At 37.1% G+C, this 19,379-nt stretch overlaps 1 protein-coding gene across 1 annotated transcript in view; it reads left to right on the top strand.

The window, feature by feature from the left end:
* Positions 1-19,379, top strand: part of shisa9a (shisa family member 9a) — a 52,525-nt gene that overhangs the window by 1,260 nt on the left and 31,886 nt on the right. Inside the window, exon 2 of the mRNA XM_048171096.1 lies at positions 1,091-1,197. Coding sequence (XP_048027053.1) covers positions 1,091-1,197 — 107 coding nt within the window. The remainder of the gene's footprint in view (positions 1-1,090; positions 1,198-19,379) is intronic.

Here is a 19,379-nt window from a genome sequence, read left to right as displayed (position 1 = left end):
TTTCTCAGAGTGTGGTGACATGAGCGTTACATTTGTAAGACGCCTTGTCAAGTTAAGAGAAGTTCTAAACTTCTCTTTTAAAAAATCTGTTTTCATCTCTCTGTTCTTGAAGGCAAATACGCTCCGGTGTGAGTGATTGATAGGAATCATTCACACACCGTGCGTTCAAAAACAACTAGACATTGCATTTCGCAGCTGGCCATATTTTATATTTGTTTTGGGCCATAATTTTGATGTGATGTCTATACATAAAGCAAAGTGAGAGAAAGAGGAAAGCGTGAAACACTGAAAAAATAGCACCGCAACAGTGAAAGATGTCGGTCTGATGTATATGTGTACACCGACCAACAATTAAAAGCAAATAAAAACATACTGTGTGCAAATTGCGTCTTAGTCTGAAAATTGTTTACTTCAGCCAAGAATGGGTAAAAATAAATCTCCAGGCAAAGAATTTCCTCACTAACCCAATCTTCTGTGGCTTTTGAGCCAAACGTGTTGGTTGTCATAGCTCTCCATTTACTGTTATGCCTATCCTGCCCATGCATATTCATGCCTAATTAGAGCAAAAACAATCCTGTGAATCTTCATTATGGTTTCTAAATTCATGAATTTGTGTTATGCAAGCTCTCTTTTAAAGGCTTTCTTGAATCACAGATCTCAAGAGATCCACATGAAAGCATGGTTAGCTTGCACATGTAAACCAAGAGAACTGTACAAACCATTTTAGGTATTACATCATATTGCATAACGCCTGCTTGTCAGTTTTTTTACCCTTTAGTTACTCAGCTTGAATGGTGGAGGTGTAAATCTCTTGTTTCGACTGATATAGTGGGTCAAAACCTCTGAAGAGATCTGCACAGCCCACAGTGTGCAGGTTGCTGAAAGAGCGGCTCCCAGAAAAACCTGCTCTCTTTGAATCAGCACTCTGGACAGCGGCTGCAATAGCACTGAATGAATAGATGTCAGTCCTCTGACATTATATCACTGTATGCCGTTCAGCTGCGCTCTGATATCTAAATAAAGTCCGATTACACAATGCAAAGGCAATTCAATGCAAAACTAAGCTAACAACTTGCTTGTTCTTCAACAGAGCCGTTGCAAGCGTCATGCAAGGCGCCCGTCAGGGTCAGCACGAGGAGGCCATCGGAATGCACACACAGCATTATGACACTGTGCAGGCGAGAGCAAACAACATGCGTAAGTTTATTGTAGCCTACTTCCCCTCTTTTCCCACGAGCTCAGCATAAACTATGCACTACATTTATGTTCTAAAACAGTCTAAAAGCATGGTTTCTCCTGGCTCGAGTGCTCAATATACAGTACCATACCTGCAATATAATGCATTTGTGTACTGAATTACATATAAATGATACATATATAACGCATATTAAGTATTCAAAGTTTTGCTTGTGGTGCAAAACTTTGTTGGTTCTGCACCACTTTTTGATTTTCTTATTCTATGCTTAGCATAGAAATGTGTATAGAGAAAAGGAGATGCTGAGAGCACAATGCTGTTGTGAAATAAGCCTATTTATTGCCACTACCGTGGGCTGTTGTGTGCACTGTATTGTTTAACGCCAGGATCAAATGAATGGCTCTATCATAAATGTATAAACTCTCATTTGTTGTGATTCTGGAATGATTACATCACCCACTCTGTGGTTATCTACTCCCTAAATATATCTGTGTTGAAATAACAGAAAATACAGTGAGAATATCAAACCCCCCCTATGAGGGATCCATTTTGGTTGACACTAAGGAAGTGAGTCAGTAGCTAGAAATTTCCCTTTCATCTAATTGCAAAGATAATGTCAGTCTTTTTTCACTGCCATGACTCTTTCTTCACTCTTTCTTCTACATCATGGTATTTTTTGTAACAAATACTAAGAGCAATAATATATAGAAATAATGGTTCTAAGAGCACTCGATTTGTGGGATTTTTAGCAGTAGCACAACCTTTTTTGGTGCTAAATAAAACTCTTTCTTTAAGGGTGCATAAAGAATCAAGCTTTATACAGAACCTCAATGGTGCTGTGAAAGAGCCTTTTCATATGAGTCTGGAGGGGTTTTTGCTTTATTTTTTATTTATCCACCTGCACTGCACCTGCAACGACTCTTTAATGGTTTAAAATAACAAAAAGACACATTGAAAAAGACAAAGAAAATAGTAACACAATAAGAAACATTTTAGCAGTATGTGGATGATGTTTCTTATTCACATGCAGACAACCATTACATATGGAAAGTCCCACCAAATAAAGTACAAGCTTTATTTACAGGTTTTGGTAACACTTTATTTTACAGTGTCCTTGTTAAACATGTTACATGTAGTTACTGTAGCAATAACTACAAATTATGCAGAATTACAGGCAACTAACCCTAAACCAACCCTTATTCCTAACCCAACCCTATAGTAAGTACATGTAGTTAATTATTATTACTTAGGCTAGTACTTAACACGGACACCTTAAAATAAAATGTAACCCAGATTTTTACCTTGAACTCAGTATAATGTTAGTTCTGTCATCTATTAGACAAAAAAAGTCATTCAAAGAGTCGTTTTGACTCACATCTTATTCACAGATCATGATCGTTATTCTTGCATTACTGGCTTTTAATCCATAAACCTGAGTATAATTATGTGGATTGCTTTTAACCTCTGACCCGAGCGATTTAATATACCGTCCTCCGGGTTACTCCGTATGAGATAATGATTTGAACCGAAATCAAGAGAACAGACACCTTAAAAGCAAGTAATTCCAGTGATTATGCAGAGAATTACTTGGACCCGAACATCAGAGTTTTCTGAATTCTCGGGTTGAGCAGATCATAATATCTTGTAATTAAAACATAAAGATATGTTTTAAAGCTTAAAGATACTTTAAAGATGGTTGTTTGAATTATTTATCAAAGAGTGTAGATAAGAATAAAGGCTAAGACTGCTGATAAAAGTTTCTGATACTGAATGCCAACAGACCGTAACCGATTTTGTAACAAATCTTGCTTTTTGTGTCACAATAGAAGTTCATATGATACTGTTTCTTTCAACATGAGACAACAAAAAGACTCTGCATATGCTGGAGGTTAACTGCTGTTATTATTTCAGTATGTAAAGCTAGTTAGATTAAAGACTGGATTCCCACCTTCAAAACTCAGTTTCACAGACAAAACTTAAGCCTAGTCCCAGACTAAAATGCATGTTTGAGCTGTTATAACTGAAAGCAGCTTGCACTGACGTATCTTGAAATAAGTCAGTGCCATTGTTTTGTCTCAAGATGCACAATATGAATGTTTTTTTATAAAAACTACTTAAATGTCCTAATTGACCCTTCGCTGGGAGTTTGACTAAGCGATCTAACCAATCATAACGCCGAAACCGCCATTTTGTCCGACAAAGCAGTCAGGAGTTAGAAGATTAACCTCGGTGGACTTGAACTTGGTGTGTATTTACGTCTTTCCGCGTTTGAAACAACATTCCTTCTCATGTTCATTCATGTTTATTTGATGCTATAAATTAACTAGTAGGAAGAGATGATTGGTTCACGAGCCGCTTGAGCTGAGGCGCTACAGCGGTATTGTCACGACACATTAAAGAGCCACAAAACGGTTTTTATTGTTTGAATTTCTTAAAAAATTACACAATTTGAAAGCTGGGACTTTATTTATTATCATAAGTAACCTGCTCTGTCTTGTCTGTCGATGTGTTGTCAGTATCCTCCGCAATGTATTTTTCACTGCGTGTGGCGTGACAGCGCGATGGCTTGTTGGACAAAGCAACAGTAACTAAGGGGGGCGGGTCTTTCCGAAGGGTAAATTGAACTAAGGCCTAATCCTGGCTTAATCTAAGCCCTGTCTGTGAAACCAGGCCGCAATGTGTAAATGAGAAAGTTTTAAAGATTTAAGGTCATACAACATGAAAATCATATTCGCTCATGCTCATATGGACTTACATTGAAATTTTTTTTTTTTTTTTTTTTCACATAAACCGATCAAGCACTATCTGCATTCTGGGCATTCTCATCTCTTCATATTCCTCCTCTGGGAAGCTGACAATCCAGATGCTCACCCACCGTGTGCTGAATGATCCTATCAAAGGGGTCTAGTTACCTCACTGAAAGTGCAAAATCACTAGACCTTTTTTTCTGAAATGATCCAGGATTCTGGAGAATATAGTACTGTGCTCCATTACCATCACAGCTTGTCATTATGAGAGTACCCGTGGCTTTAAGAAGAAAGAGAAAGAAAGAAGTATTGACTACAGAATGCTTGATTTTTGGTCATGGCATGAAATAATCAAGACTTAAGCCCAGTGTGATTTCAATCATTGTACAGTACAGGATGTTAAATTCTGCATGTCAGTGACCTGAATTAAGGAACAAAAGCATTTCCTCCCACCGTGCTGAGCAACTGAACCTTGCAGATGAAGTGGAGCTTTTTCCAGTGCCACAGCTCAAACTAATTACCTTAATGGGGTTTCCCTAAAGAAACAGCAGAAATCTATTACGCTGTATTTATTTTGAGCTATGTGCCAATGCAAACACCTGAACAAAGATCTGCTTACAAATATGCAGGTGCAGATGATACGTCTGCATGTTCTGTATGGACTTAAAGGATAAGCAAGAAATAAAACATGTCTGTTTTCCATACCAAACTCACTATAATTTAATACAAAAACTAAAAAGTGGAAAGAACAGTATGGATTTCTCACCTATTACATTCTTCATCCGTGTGATTATTCTACCCGTTGGCACTACTTGCAATAAGTCCATTTACAGTGAATTGTCCTAGTTCATTCCTAGTTCAAGCATGCCTTTGTACTCTGATGATTTGATGTCTAGAGGCATGTTAACTTTTAAGCCATCAAATAGATCTCTAACTTTTAACTTTACTCCTGCTTCATTTTCATAAAAGCCAAAGACTAATATCTAAAAATGGATTATCTTTTAGATGATAGGGCAAGTCGATTTATCATGAAGTGATATGTGCTGTCTTTGAAATGCTATTATTAAATATTGTGTGACAATGTCACTAATGCCCTTTAAAATGTTGCCGCACATCCTAAAGTTTTCATTTGACAAGTTCAAGTTATTCTTGACACCAACAGAAGTGAACACAGCCAGTATATCAAAACCAATTCTTTATGTAATATATTACAGTAAGTCATACATTAAGAGTCATTCTTTTTCTTATATTCTCTTAAATCTATGTAACAGTACAATGTACAATGTAACAGTAAGTCTTTCTGCATGTTACATTGTTACGCTAATGCTGTAAGTGGCGACGTGACTGTCTTCATAAAGCCCAAAGTATACTTAAAGTGTTAGCTCACCCAAAAATTAAATTTGAAGGTCTTTAAGTACACACCCTCATGTCGTTTCAAAACCGTAAGACCTTCTTTCATCTTCGGAACACAGATTAAGATATTTTTGATGAAATCCAATAGTTTTTTTTATTTATTCCCATAGAAAGCAATGTAATTACCATCATTCAAGGTCAAGAAAGGTAATAAAGACATCATTAAAATAGTCCACGTGACTACAGTGGTTCAACTTCAATGTTATGAAGCGACAAGAATATTTTTTGTGCGCATAAACAAAACAAAAATAATGACTATTCAACAATCTCTTCTCTTCCTTGTCAGTTTTTTATGCAGTTGACGCAGTGAATACTGTGCAGTGCTTCCGTATTTACCACGATACATGCGTGTGATGCTGACGCAGGAGCCGGCCAATACTGAACCGGTTTTCGGAACGTAAACACGGAAACTCTGTACTGCGTCAACTGCATTCACTGTGTCAAATTGTTGAATAAAATCATTATTTTTGTTTTGTTTTTGCACACAAAAAGTATTCTCGTCACTTCATAACATTGAGGTTGAACCACTGTAGTCAGTTGAACTATTTTAACAATGTCTTTAATACCTTTCTGGACCTTGAATGAATGTAATTACGTTGCTTTCTTTGGGGAATAAAAAAAAAAACTCTATCTTAATTGTGATATCTTAATTTGTGTTCCGAAGATGAAAGAAGGTCTTATGGGTTTGAAACGACATGAGGGTGAGTAATTAATGACAGAAATTTCATTTTTGGGTGAACTAACCCTTTAATTTTTAACACATACGTAGCTAGGTATGCTCCATTTGATACCGTGCACGAATGCAGGTGGTCAACACCATAGATATACATCGATGCTTCATTAGCAGCTGTTTCTATGGGCCGCTATATGTAAGCCGTCCACCATATTGGAACATTAAAAGCCGGTTCGTGAAAATTTGAGAAGAAGTTGACTGAGCATCTGCTTATATTACACTTACCATAGTAAAAGTAAAAATATTAAACAGTAGTATCAGTAAAAACCTATAATATTGAGTATATAAAAACACAAACCAACACATTCTCAAAGGTTATCCCATTTCTTCAGGAATTGAAATCTCAGTGGTTTCACATCCAAAAGCTGTGCAATGTTGTGGCATCATTGATTCTAACTGTGAGTGACGACACGCTGACAATTCCAAGATGCATTTCAAGGTAGGAAGGCATCAAAGCACATCTGAATCCAATGTTAGCTTCACTTCCTGTCTCCTTCCTCTGATCGATTTTTGAAGGCAGCATAGATGTATCCTTCGCTGCCTTTGATATCCCACAATCCTGTGCTTTCCATTCTGTGACAGTTGAGCTAAAAAAAATGAAGATGGCGTCTGAAAGTTGCGGTTGGTGGTCAGTTTGTGTGTAAATGTACTTTTTTGACCGTTTTCCACTTCTGATGCCATTTCTAGCGCGAAATTACTATTGTAGTCATTAAATATTTGCTTAGTTATCACCAAAACTCACTTGCCTCAGAAGTCTGTCTTAAATCAGTTTCTTAGTTTCCAGACACAGCCACTCATTCATTCTGTTATTTTATTATTAAAATACTTTAAATTATCATTTTTATTAATATTTTAAATTAGATTTAATTTTCATACTTTCAGTTTTAATTTTAGTTCAATTTACAGTCATTTTGTTATGTGCTTTTCTCATTTTTATTCATTTTTGTTAAGGTTTAATTGATTATTTCAGTTTAAATTGTAGTTTTAGTTCCGTTTTAGCTTGTATTTATTTCCAGTTAATAATTGAAGTGCTTCAACTTAACATATTTCAGTTATTTGCTAAGGCAACATTTCTCATTTTTTCATCTATTATTTATATTTTATTTGAATTCAGCTTTAATGCAATTAACAAACATGTTTTGATCATTTTAGTTAATGTTAATAAACCTGCTCATAGATGACTCTGTTTGAACAAAAACAGACAAGATGATGAATTAATATCACATGCAATATGCATGCAATAATATCTTATATAGTCTTGTAAGCTAGTCCTGTTTTATGAACATAAGATGCGAGACAAATCACAAATAGAGAGTGTTCATATAGTGTTTTCTTCAGGAATATGTCTTATTGAGCAGTTTATTCCAGTGGTAATACAATAAAAACATATAATATAATTAATAATATAAATTGCAATTACAGTGTAAGCCATTTTGCTCCCTTTTCTGCTACCTTTTTCTTCCTTTCGCTGGACTGATGCAAGCATTGGCTATGTGTAAGAGGAGAACGTGTGTACACGTTGCAACATATCGGCCCCCCACCTGAGGCACCATCCCATCCCATTTACTGGGCCACGGTTCATGCTCCTTGAGGCAAGCAGCATATTTCTGTTGGCTCAGCGACCGTAGCCACTATTGCTGCCATGCTACAATGGCAGAAGCCCCCCACAGGGATTGCATTCAGGTCAGCATGGTCTCCCCACGCTCAGAGAACTCCACCAAGGAGAACTGGCTCTGATTTCACACCCAGAGGACAGGCTGGCAGCCTATTTCTTCCAGCACATTGGGGGAAGAGAGACATGTGACCATCTGATGTGCGTCACTGAAATGGGGCTTGTACAGGTCTGTTACTTGATGCCAATGCTAATTTTACTTTGCGTGCAGAACCCCGGTGCCCATTGTCACATCATTGATGCTCCAATCCTAATAAAATGACAAATAAATCAATAAATGTGAGGTTTAATTCTGGTACGATTTTTTTTTTTTTTTTTTTACAGAAGAAAATGGAAAAAGAACAATTCATTTTGCTAAAATGGAAGATCTCCTAAATGGTTTTATTATTAAAATGGAAGAAGTTAATTGAATCTTTGCCAGAATCACCACTGCTATTCTGTAAAGTCAAATTTTGTGGGGAAAAAAGGCTCCATTTTCAATAGTGGTGTATGAAGCACAGCTCACACATCAGTCACTTTCAAATCAAGCAGTTTTCTGTTGTGAATGCGTGGCCAACTTGAACCCATTGCAAATTCTGTGCAGGAAAACCTTTCTCCTTCACTCAAAATTTCCAATCATGTGGATTTCTATTGAATGACTGGATTTTGCCATCAAAATTTCACTGAACAATAATGAATGTGACCATACCTTATTGCTGTTGCCGATGTCAGTTCCAGTCAAAACAGATTTCACACTACCGGACTTGGATCGCAGACCTGCTAAATATCTCTTGGGCATCAGCGCTTCCCCCAGAACATGTCTTTGATAATTCAAACATAGCAGTCGTGCTCTATTTTGCCTCCGATTTTGGGTTTTTGTCAGCGATCTTTATTACTAGTGGAAAAACAAGGCAAAAATTATAGTATAGTGTGTGATTGACATAAGGTCTAAATGGAAAGCATTGCTCACAATACTACATTTTGGAATTATTCTAAATGTTACAGTAAATGTAGGTTGCTTCTTTTTTTGAGTTTTATACTGTCTCATTCTTAAATGGGTCAATGATGTGATGTTCATCTTTTATTCTATTTGTTCATTTTTTAAATACATTAATAATGCATTTCACACATACAGTGATTTGAATACACCTCTTCTATGATCAGAATATTTTTTTAATTTCAGTATTAAAATTCATTTTGATTTTGGTGGTAGTGGGGGTAATTCACGGCTTATTACTATTTGAAACTTTTGTCCGCAAAATAAAAGTCATGTGGTGTGACTCCCCAAAAACACTACACGACTTTTAAAATCTGAACACTAGACATCATATACTTGCCAACTTTGTAAATGGTTACACAGAAAACTGGGCCTCACTCTAAATGACTAAGGTTTACACACAACATGTCCTCTAACCCAGTGTTTCCCAACCCTGTTCCTGGAGGCACTCTAACAGTGCACATTTTTTCCAAATCTTCCTAATAAAACACACCTGATTCAACTCATCAGTTCGTTAGTAGAAACTCCACGACCAGAATTATATGGTTCAGATAAGGGAGACATTCAAAATGTGTACTGTTGGAGTGCCTCCAGGAACAGGGTTAGGAAACACCGCTCTAACCAATATAGGTTGTTTGTCACTTCCCTGAAATAAGACCCATAGGAGCGTTTACTAAAGTTGCACCCCTATCAACAACAGGACACTTTCATTTTAATGCATTGTACCCTTTTATCTGTGTCATATTTCGGGTTTTGCATAGCACATATTGATAGAGCATTGCAATATACAACAATATGCAATCATGCAATCATGGGTTCGATCCCAGGGAACGCATGTGCTCATTAAGTTTATATGCACTATAAATCACTAAGGGTAGGTTTAGGATTGGGGTAGGTGTAGTCGTTAATAAAAAATGAGTTTTGCTAAATTGAAATAGGACGAATTGCAGGCAAGGGACCATGTAAAATGTACACACATTGCATTTAAATGAACACGCATTTTGATTGGTAACGACGGTCATTCGTCATTTCATGACGACAGACGTAACGCGACACTGTCATTATTTTTACGTCAGCTAGAGGGCGCATGATTTTAAAACATAAATATAGGTCGTAAGAAGGTGCTTGAAACCTAAAGGGTCGTTTTTTGGAGGAGGACAGTCTCTTTACACACTACCAGTCGATCTGAACACAACAAGCTAGGAGATGCGTGAATAATAAAAAAATAATCATTTTTAATTCATTTTAATTTTTTTTTTTTAATTAAAAATTTTTGATCTCCTACTGAATGGAATTATAGTCTAAAACTAAAAAATCTGTTGTCTGTGTCCATCATACACTATGTGATTTTCTGTGAAATCTGTCAACTCCGACTGCCCACTATATCTGCAGACAGGCTTTTTTAACATTTGGCAACTAGTATGAATTTAAAACTTTAATCACTGGCTTCCGGCAACGACCATACACACGTAATATCCTGGGAAGAGCCAGGATATTATTTATTATAACTTTTTATTTAATATAACTCTGATTGTGTTCGGCTGAAAGAAGAAAGTCATATACACCTAGGATGGCTTGAGGGTGAGAAAATTATGGGATAATTTTCATTTTTGGGTGAACTATTAACTTTAAACTTCATTACACCATAAATTTCTTAAAAATGGCATAAAAGTTTTTTAAAACCACATAAAAACATGCACACAAGCAGGACATTTCTACGTGGCATGTGTTTTTTTTTTTAACCTGGCATGGACATTCTTATTTGTTATTGACCTAAGTGTTCAGTATTGCAATAGATCAAAAACTCAATAAACAAGTATTGTGTTTCACACCACGAGGCTAACAGTTACTCAAAAATTTGATTTGCTGATCCTGAAGGCTTTTGTGCAGGGCAGATTTAAAGAAGTGAAGATGGATGGACAGGAAGAAAAGCTGTCCGAATGCTATTGTTCTACTTGCTGGTCATGCAAAGCAAGGAAGCTGGAGAAAACACTTTTTCTTTTTCACTTTACTGCACCATACCCATTGTCCAGATGTCCATCTGCCTAGAAAAAATTTCAGTCCTGTTTCAAACTGATAGCTGCCACCTTCCAGGACTGATAACACACACATGGAAGATGCTGAAATGACACCAAAGAGAATTGAATTCTGCTGTTACAGAACATTTTTAATCAAAAACCAACATTGGCTGACAGCACAATGAGAACAAGCATCATTGGAAGGGGTTTTCCACTGTTAGCGCCTACTGAATACCATCAATCCCAGTCTGCCTTTGTCACCTATAGATGTCATTCATGTATGCATTGATTTGAATCATTCCTTACGGCGCTCCTCTCCCTTTACATGACCGATTGTGTCTGTTGTCATGGTGGACACGCTCATGCTTGCACAAAAACACACAGCTTCCAATCCTTAGATCAACACACCACTGCCCAAAAACGATGCATAATTCATTTCATGTAGCATGCAGCAGCGAGAGAAAATGACAGATTAATGTATTTGCTGCAGAACACTTAGCACCTCCAGACTGTTTATCATATGACATGACAGAAACAGGAATCATTTCTGTCCTCTGCCTGTTCAACTTCAACTTTAAGTGGACAGCCAGCTTTCTTTATCATGGTTGAGACCCTAATGAATAATCAGCTCCCCAAGAGGGCAAAAGGAAATCCAAATGCAGATTTACAGGCAAGATTAAGTTAGATTCAATTGAATGTGCTTGTTTAATGCAGTGAACATGGATGAGTGCCACTCCATCAAACACCACAGTGAAAAATGAGAATGTTTATGATTGAATTCTCCTTCATTAAATGTAATTCCAGACGGCAGGGGCAGGACCCAGGTTGGAATTTATAATGAGCAACAGAGAAAGACTTGCAAAGTTATTCTGATTTTATAGTGATGGCAAATTTCCCCCCAAAGGCAATGACTGGCATTAATTGTAAAACAGGTGTTACGGTGCATGGATCTGATGATCGGCAGTTTGAATCAGTGCTGTTAATAGACTCCTGTGTGGGGGTGTGTTTGTAAGAGAGTTTGGAGGCCCACAGCCATCTCAGGAGCATAATAAGTTAAACAAAGATCATTATAGCTGCATTATTATGCATTCAATCAGTATAACTCAGTGGCTCTCAACTGGTTTCGCTTCAGGACCCAGATTTAAAATTGGGCACGAGTGGCCACCCAACACTAAAGTATTAAAACTGTGCATAAGTAAATAAAAATATTTCCCTTCAAATCAATTATACTGTAGTTAATATATTAGTATAGTATTGCAGTACAGTGTAGTTTGGGTTCAGAAAGATTTTTTTTAAAGAAATTGCTGAAAAAAGGAATGCTGAAAGAAATGAATCAGTTCAAGGGTTAGTTTTTGTCATTACATTTCTGTCATGACGCACTCACCCTCATGTCGTTCCACACCCGTAAAACCTTCGTTCATCTTCAGAACTCAAATTAAGATATTTTTGATGAAATCCGAGGGTATCTGAACCACACATAGGCAGCAACGTCATTGCACCTTTTGAGTTCCAGAAAGGTATTAAAGATAGTGTTAAAATAGTGAGTGTGACTGCAGTGGTTCAACCTTAATGTTATGAAGCGTTGAGAATACTTTTTTTGTGTAAAAACAAAACAAAAATAATGACTTTATTTAAAGGATTAGTTCACTTTCAAATTAAAATTTCGTGATAATTTACTCACCTCCATGTCATCCAAGATGTTTATGTCTTTCTTTCTTCAGTCGAAAAGATATTAAGGTTTTTGATGAAAACATTCCAGGATTTTTCTCCATATAGTGGATTTCAATGGAGCCCAAATGGTTGAAGGTCAAAATTACAGTTTACAGCGATCCCAGACGAGAAATAAGGGTCTTATCTAGAGAAACCATCGCTCATTTCATTTTATACGTTTTAACCATAAATGCTCATCTTGAACTAGCTCTCTTCTTCTTCTCTATTTGAATTCCAGCAGTGTAGACACTGCTAAGTGTATTACTGCCCTCCACAGGTCAAAGTTTGAACTAATTGTCAATATTCTAGTGCAAGTATATAACAATTAGTTCAAACTTTAACCTGTGGAGGGCAGTAATACACTTAGTGTCTACACTGCTGGAATTCAAATAGAGAAGAAGAAGAAGAGAGCTAGTTCAAGATGAGCATTTATGGTTAAAAACTTTTTAAGAAAATGAGTGATGGTTTCTCTAGATAAGACCCTTATTTCTCGTCTGGGATCGTGTAGAATGTTTTGAAGCTGCACTGAAACTGTAATTTTGACCTTCAACCGTTTGGGCTCCATTGAAGTCCACTATATGGAGAAAAATCCTGGAATGTTTTCTTCAAAAACCTTAACCCTCTACTGCACACATGTTGATGGCACATGAAAAAAAAAATATTCCACATAATTTTTTGGTTCATTTGGGAACATTTTATCGATTAAAAAAATAAAAAAATTCCCCCCACCCTCCCCCAACCCCAAAATATTTTTTCGTTGTGCGACAATGGTACAGAGTCATAGAGAAAATTATCATCAAAATCAAATTTAAAAAAAAAAATAAAAATTCAAGAAATCATTAAGTAAAAAGGGAAAAACACTTGAAAGACATTGATATATTGAATTTGATACATGCATAGGTCTGTATCATGTAGTGTGCTATGCTATATAATGTACTTCATGTGATAAGATTTCACTCTGTACGAAACTTCAAAAAGCAGTTCTTCTCTGCTGAGACATAGTGGTGTATGTTACAATTTTTGCATATCACTTTGGGTGTTCCTGCACACCCAGGAACCTTGCATCTTCCCTTCTTATAATACATTGTGGCCAATGAGAGGTACTCTCTAAAACCTCCTCAAAAAGTACCCCCTATCGCACAACGTTGCCCTGAGGCAACGAAAAGAAAAACTGAATTTCTGAACATGCAAAATAAAAAAACTTCATAAAACCTGACAAAAGGCTTCTCTACACCTTCATACACGCACACATATTTTTTATGTACAGTTCATGTCGTTTTAAATAAGATTACTAAAGCAAATAATATTGCCGTCTTCTCACACCATGTGCTCCTGTGACCATGTGTTAGAACAGGACACCCTGCCTCTTAATGGTGCTTGATATTGACTCCAACACCTTACTGGACTGTTATTTGGTACTTTCTCGTTATTTGGTACTTTCTCTTTCTAATTGATTGTAATCATTTAAAGAAAAATGTACTAAACATAGGGCTTAAGAAAACTTTCCGTTGCCTGAGGGCAACGCTGTGCTTTAGAGGGTTAATTTCTTTTCAACTGAAGAAAGAAGGACATGAACATCTTGGATGACATGGGGGTGAGTAAATTATTAGTAAATTTTAATTTGAAAGTGATCTAATCCTTTAACTGTTTTCATACGCAGTTGACGTAGTGAATGCAGTGAAGGCTTCCGTATTTACGTCCAAACGCCGGCTCAGTATTGGCTGAAGCTGTATAAGTGAGCAGCATGACGCATACGTGTGATGCTGACACAGGAGCTGGCGTTCAGACGTAAACACAGAAGCCTGCACTGTGTTCACTACGTCAGCCGTGTATGACAACAGTTCAAATTGTTAAATGAAGTTGTTATTTTTGTGCACAAAAAGTATTCTCGTCGCTTCATAACATTAAAGGTGCCCTAGAATCAGAATTTGAATTTACCTCGGCATAGTTGAATAACAATATCTCTCTTTCTCAGCGTTGTGCGTTGCTGCCGCAGTTCAGTATATATTGCATGGAAAAGACATACATTGAGTTTCAAACCCCATTGTTTCCTCCTTCTTATGTAAATCTCATTTGTTTAAAAGACTTCCGGAAAACACTCGGATCTCAACATAACACCGACTGTTACGTAACAGTCGGGATCATTAATATGTATGACCCCAATATTTGCATAATGCCAGCCCATTTGACGCATTAGACAAGGAAAGGCAGTATTAACAGCTGGATCTGTGCACAGACAAGGTAAGCAAGCAAGAACAACAGCGAAAAATGGCAGATGGAGCAATAATAACTGACATGATCCATGATATCATGATATTTTTAGTGATATTTGTAAATTGTCTTTCTAAATGTTTCATTAGCATGTTGCTAATATACTGTTAAATGTGGTTAAAGTTACCATCGTTTCTTACTGTATTCACGGAGACGAGAGTCGTTGCTATTTTCATTTTTAAACACTTGCAGTCTGTATAATGCATAAACACAACTTCATTCTTTATAAATCTCTCCAACAGTGTGTAATGTTAGCTTTAGCCACAGAGCATAGCCTCAAACTCACACAGAATCAAACGTAACCATCTAAATAAATACTTTACTCACATAATTCGAAGCATGCATACAGCATGCATGACGAACATCTTGTAAAGATCCATTTGAGGGTTATATTAGCTGTGTGAACTTTGTAAATGCACTGTATTATAGTCGAGAACTCGTGGGGCAGAGGGAGCGCATCTCTTAAAGGGGCCGTGCTGAAAAAATCAATGCATAGTTAATGATGCCCCAAATAGGCAGTTAAAAAAATTAATTAAAAAAAGTCTATGGGGTATTTTGAGCTGAAACTTCACAGACACATTCAGGGGACACCTAGGACTTATATTACATCTTGTAAAAAAAACAATCTAGGGCACCTTTAAGGTTGAACCACTGTAGTCACGGTGACTATTTTAACGATGTCTTTAATACCTTTCTGGACCTCCGTGCAATGACGTTGCTGCCTATGTGTGGTTCAGATGCCCTCGGATTTCATCAAAAATATCTTAATTTGTGTTCCGATGATGAAGAAAGTTCTTACAGGTTTGGGACAACTGAGGGTGAGTGTGTCATGACAGAAATTTCATTTTTGGGTGAACTAACCCTTTAACACTGAAGACTGGAGTAATGGCTGCTGAAAATTAAGCTTTGCCATTAGGGAAATTGCATTTTAAAATAGAAATCAGTAATTTTAAACAATATTTTTACAATATTACTGTTTTGGGTGGCACGTTGGCTCAGTGGGTAGTAGTCCCTGTAGAGCCAGGAGGCCTTTCTGTGTGGAGTTTGCATGTTCTCCATGTGTCAGTGTAGGGTTTACTCTGGTTTCTCTCACGGTCCAAAGACATGCAGGATTGTGAATTAGAAAAACAAAAACTGCCTGTAGGTACAGGTATAAGTGAGAGTGTGAATGTCTGTGTCTGGTGTGTGAGCCCTAGAGAGGATAAGAGGTATGGAGAATGGATGAGTATTACTGTTTGTACTGTATTTGTGATTAAATAAATGTATCCTTGGTGAGCATAAGAGACTTCTTTCGAAAAAATGAAGAAAAAAGATAAGATAAAAACAGTAGTGTATTATAGGAAATCTAACATTTTTGTAAATGCAAAAACAACAGCAGAAGTGTGATTTATGTGAACCCACAGTTGAACACCTAATGTTGCCTTCATCAATTGTTTTTCTTCACATAGGTTTTATTTTGGTTTTTCGAGAATGAGAGGATGTTAGGCAACCTATTGGCATCTGTCTCATTTGGCTGCTGCTTTTACCAGGTGACAAATTAATATGCACCAAAATCCTGAGCCGAGTTTGGCTGGATGCACAGCCTTTGACATTAGGAACAATAGATATGTCAAGTGAAGGTGGTATATGTCTGTCCTAACTATGCACAATTGTATAGATATTTGAAATAAGTGTTGCTTTCAGAACAGACCTGCGATCAGGGTCGAGCCTCTATCCACTTGGTTAGGATATCCCCTAAGTTGTTGTGCTTGTTTCCTGTCCTACTTCTTTTTGAAAATACCAAAAGGGAATAAAGAATATCACAAGAAAATTAATGAGAGCATGAGAACATAACATGTTGTGCATCCAGTTTTTGGGTTGCGACCCACCAAGAACCACTGGTCTAACTAATATCAGGAAAGTTAAAGTTGACATGAAGCTGAAGTTGCGATAGTCTTTTCTTCCTTATTGTGATCTAAGTGAAACGGCTTCTCAAAAATGAAAAAATGTAGGGTGTGACTTGATTTGTTCATGGGAACTGATTGGACTGTTGTGGTTTACAACTTACTGTGAATGACAGGTTGTACTGCCCACGTCATCAGAGAAGAGATGTCATTGCAAGAGGGTAGTTATTTTCATTAAATATTATGAGGGCACATTAGAAAAAAAATATTTTGATGTCATGGTGGACAAAGCTACATGTTGTTTTCAGTACAATGACACCATGGCATATCCTCAAAATTTTTATTTTATATATCCAATTAACAGACTTTTTTTGTAAAGCTTTCTCTGATGTAATGACGTATACATTGCAAGTGTGTTTCGCGGTAATCCTGCCATGATGTATGATATTCATAAGCTCCTCATCTCTTGAACTCTCATGTTCTCATGCTTTCCATTGGCAAAAGAGCTTGATACTTTGCTCAAAGGGATATTGAGGTTCCATATGAGATTACCTTTTACAAGGATTTTTTACCCTTGGAAGAACGGCGTGCCTTGGCATCAGTGTTTTTCATTTAACGGCATGAGATCCATTGCCTTGCAGCATCGTTTCTCCAATACTGCTGCTGTCACCCCGTTTCATATTCTGGAATGATCCTTCTATTGGAAAATAATGCCAAATGAGAGAGCAAGAGAGGATGCCAGGAAGAGGCTTTGTAGATCACTAGAGCACTTCGGACTTTGGTGATCTCGATAATATATTTGATATAAATAAATTCAATTGCTCCATCCATGTGTGGATTGCACAGCTCCTGAACTTCCATACACTGACATACAGGTGCTGGTCATATAATTAGAATATCATCAAAAAGTTGATTTATTTCACTAATTCCATTCAAAAAGTGAAACTTGTATATTATATTCATTCATTACACAGAGACTGATATATTTCAATGTTTATTTCTTTTAATTTTGATGATCATAACTGACAACTTAGGAAAATCCCAAATTCAGTATCTCATCAAATTAGAATATTACTTAAGACCAATACAAAGAAAGGATTTTTAGAAATCTTGGCCAACTGAAAAGTATGAACATGAAAAGTATGAGCATGTACAGCACTCAATACTTAGTTGCGCAATGCGGCGTGGCATGGAGTCGATCAGTCTGTGGCACTGCTCAGGTGTTATGAGAGCCCAGGTTGCTCTGATAGTGGTCTTCAGCTCTTCTGCATTGTTGGGTCTGGCATATCGTATCTTCCTCTTCACAATACCCCATAGATTTTCTATGGGGTTAAGGTCAGGCGAGTTTGCTGGCCAATTAAGAACAGGGATACCATGGTCCTTAAACCAGGTACTGGTAGCTTTGGCACTGTGTGCAGGTGCCAAGTCCTGTTGGAAAATGAAATCTGCATCTCCTTAAAGTTGGTCAGCAGCAGGAAGCATGAAGTGCTCTAAAACTTCCTGGTATACGGCTGCGTTGACCTTGGACCTCAGAAAACACAGTGGACCAACACCAGCAGATGACATGGCACCCCACACTGGAAACTTTACACTGGACCTCAAGCAACATGGATTGTGTGCCTCTCCTCTCTTCCTCCAGACTCTGGGACCCTGATTTCCAAAGGAAATGCAAAATTTACTTTCATCAGAGAACATAACTTTGGACCACTCAGCAGCAGTCCAGTCCTTTTTGTCTTTAGCCCAGGCGAGACGCTTCTGACGCTGTCTGTTGTTCAAGAGTGGCTTGACACAAGGAATGCGACAGCTGAAACCCATGTCTTGCATACGTCTGTGCGTAGTGGTTCTTGAAGCACTGACTCCAGCTGCAGTCCACTCTTTGTGAATCTCCCCCACATTTTTGAATGGGTTTTGTTTCACAATCCTCTCCAGGGTGCGGTTATCCCTATTGCTTGTACACTTTTTTCTACCACATCTTTTCCTTCCCTTCGCCTCTCTATTAATGTGCTTGGACACAGAGCTCTGTGAACAGCCAGCCTCTTTTGCAATGACCTTTTGTGTCTTGCCCTCCTTGTGCAAGGTGTCAATGGTCGTCTTTTGGACAACTGTCAAGTCAGCAGTCTTCCTCATGATTGTGTAGCCTACAGAACTAGACTGAGAGACCATTTAAAGGCCTTTGCAGGTGTTTTGAGTTAATTAGCTGATTAGAGTGTGGCACCAGGTGTCTTCAATATTGAACCTTTTCACAATATTCTAATTTTCTGAGATACTGAATTTGGGATTTTCCTTAGTTGTCAGTTATAATCATCAAAATTAAAAGAAATAAACATTTGAAATATATCAGTCTGTGTGTAATGAATGAATATAATATACAAGTTTCACTTTTTGAATGGATTAGTGAAATAAATCAACTTTTTGATGATATTCTAATTATATGACCAGCACCTGTATATCCATTTGGAAAGAGTAACAAGTGGCCTGAGTAAAATGCATAAAGAGACCCAGTTTAAATACTCCCTAGTTTTTTTACATTAGTACATTTTTTATTATTATTTTAATATTTTTTACTACACTATTTTTCTCTTAACATTTCTGCATAGTCCCTCGCATACCCTTGGAGGACAGTGGTTGAAAACTTTTGCACTAAACCAATTAAAGTCATTTTTTAAACTAAAAAAATAACAGAAAAGGTTTTAGGTTTTGTTTGATTTCTTTTTCATTTAAATATCTGACATGCAGTTCTTTATTTCATGCTTATTCTGTT

The sequence above is a fragment of the Megalobrama amblycephala genome, linkage group LG20, assembly GCF_018812025.1.
Source record: "Megalobrama amblycephala isolate DHTTF-2021 linkage group LG20, ASM1881202v1, whole genome shotgun sequence".
Classification (NCBI taxonomy): Eukaryota; Metazoa; Chordata; class Actinopteri; order Cypriniformes; family Xenocyprididae; genus Megalobrama; species Megalobrama amblycephala.
Note: the sequence above shows the minus strand (reverse complement) of the source record. Positions and strands in the feature narration are given on the sequence as shown.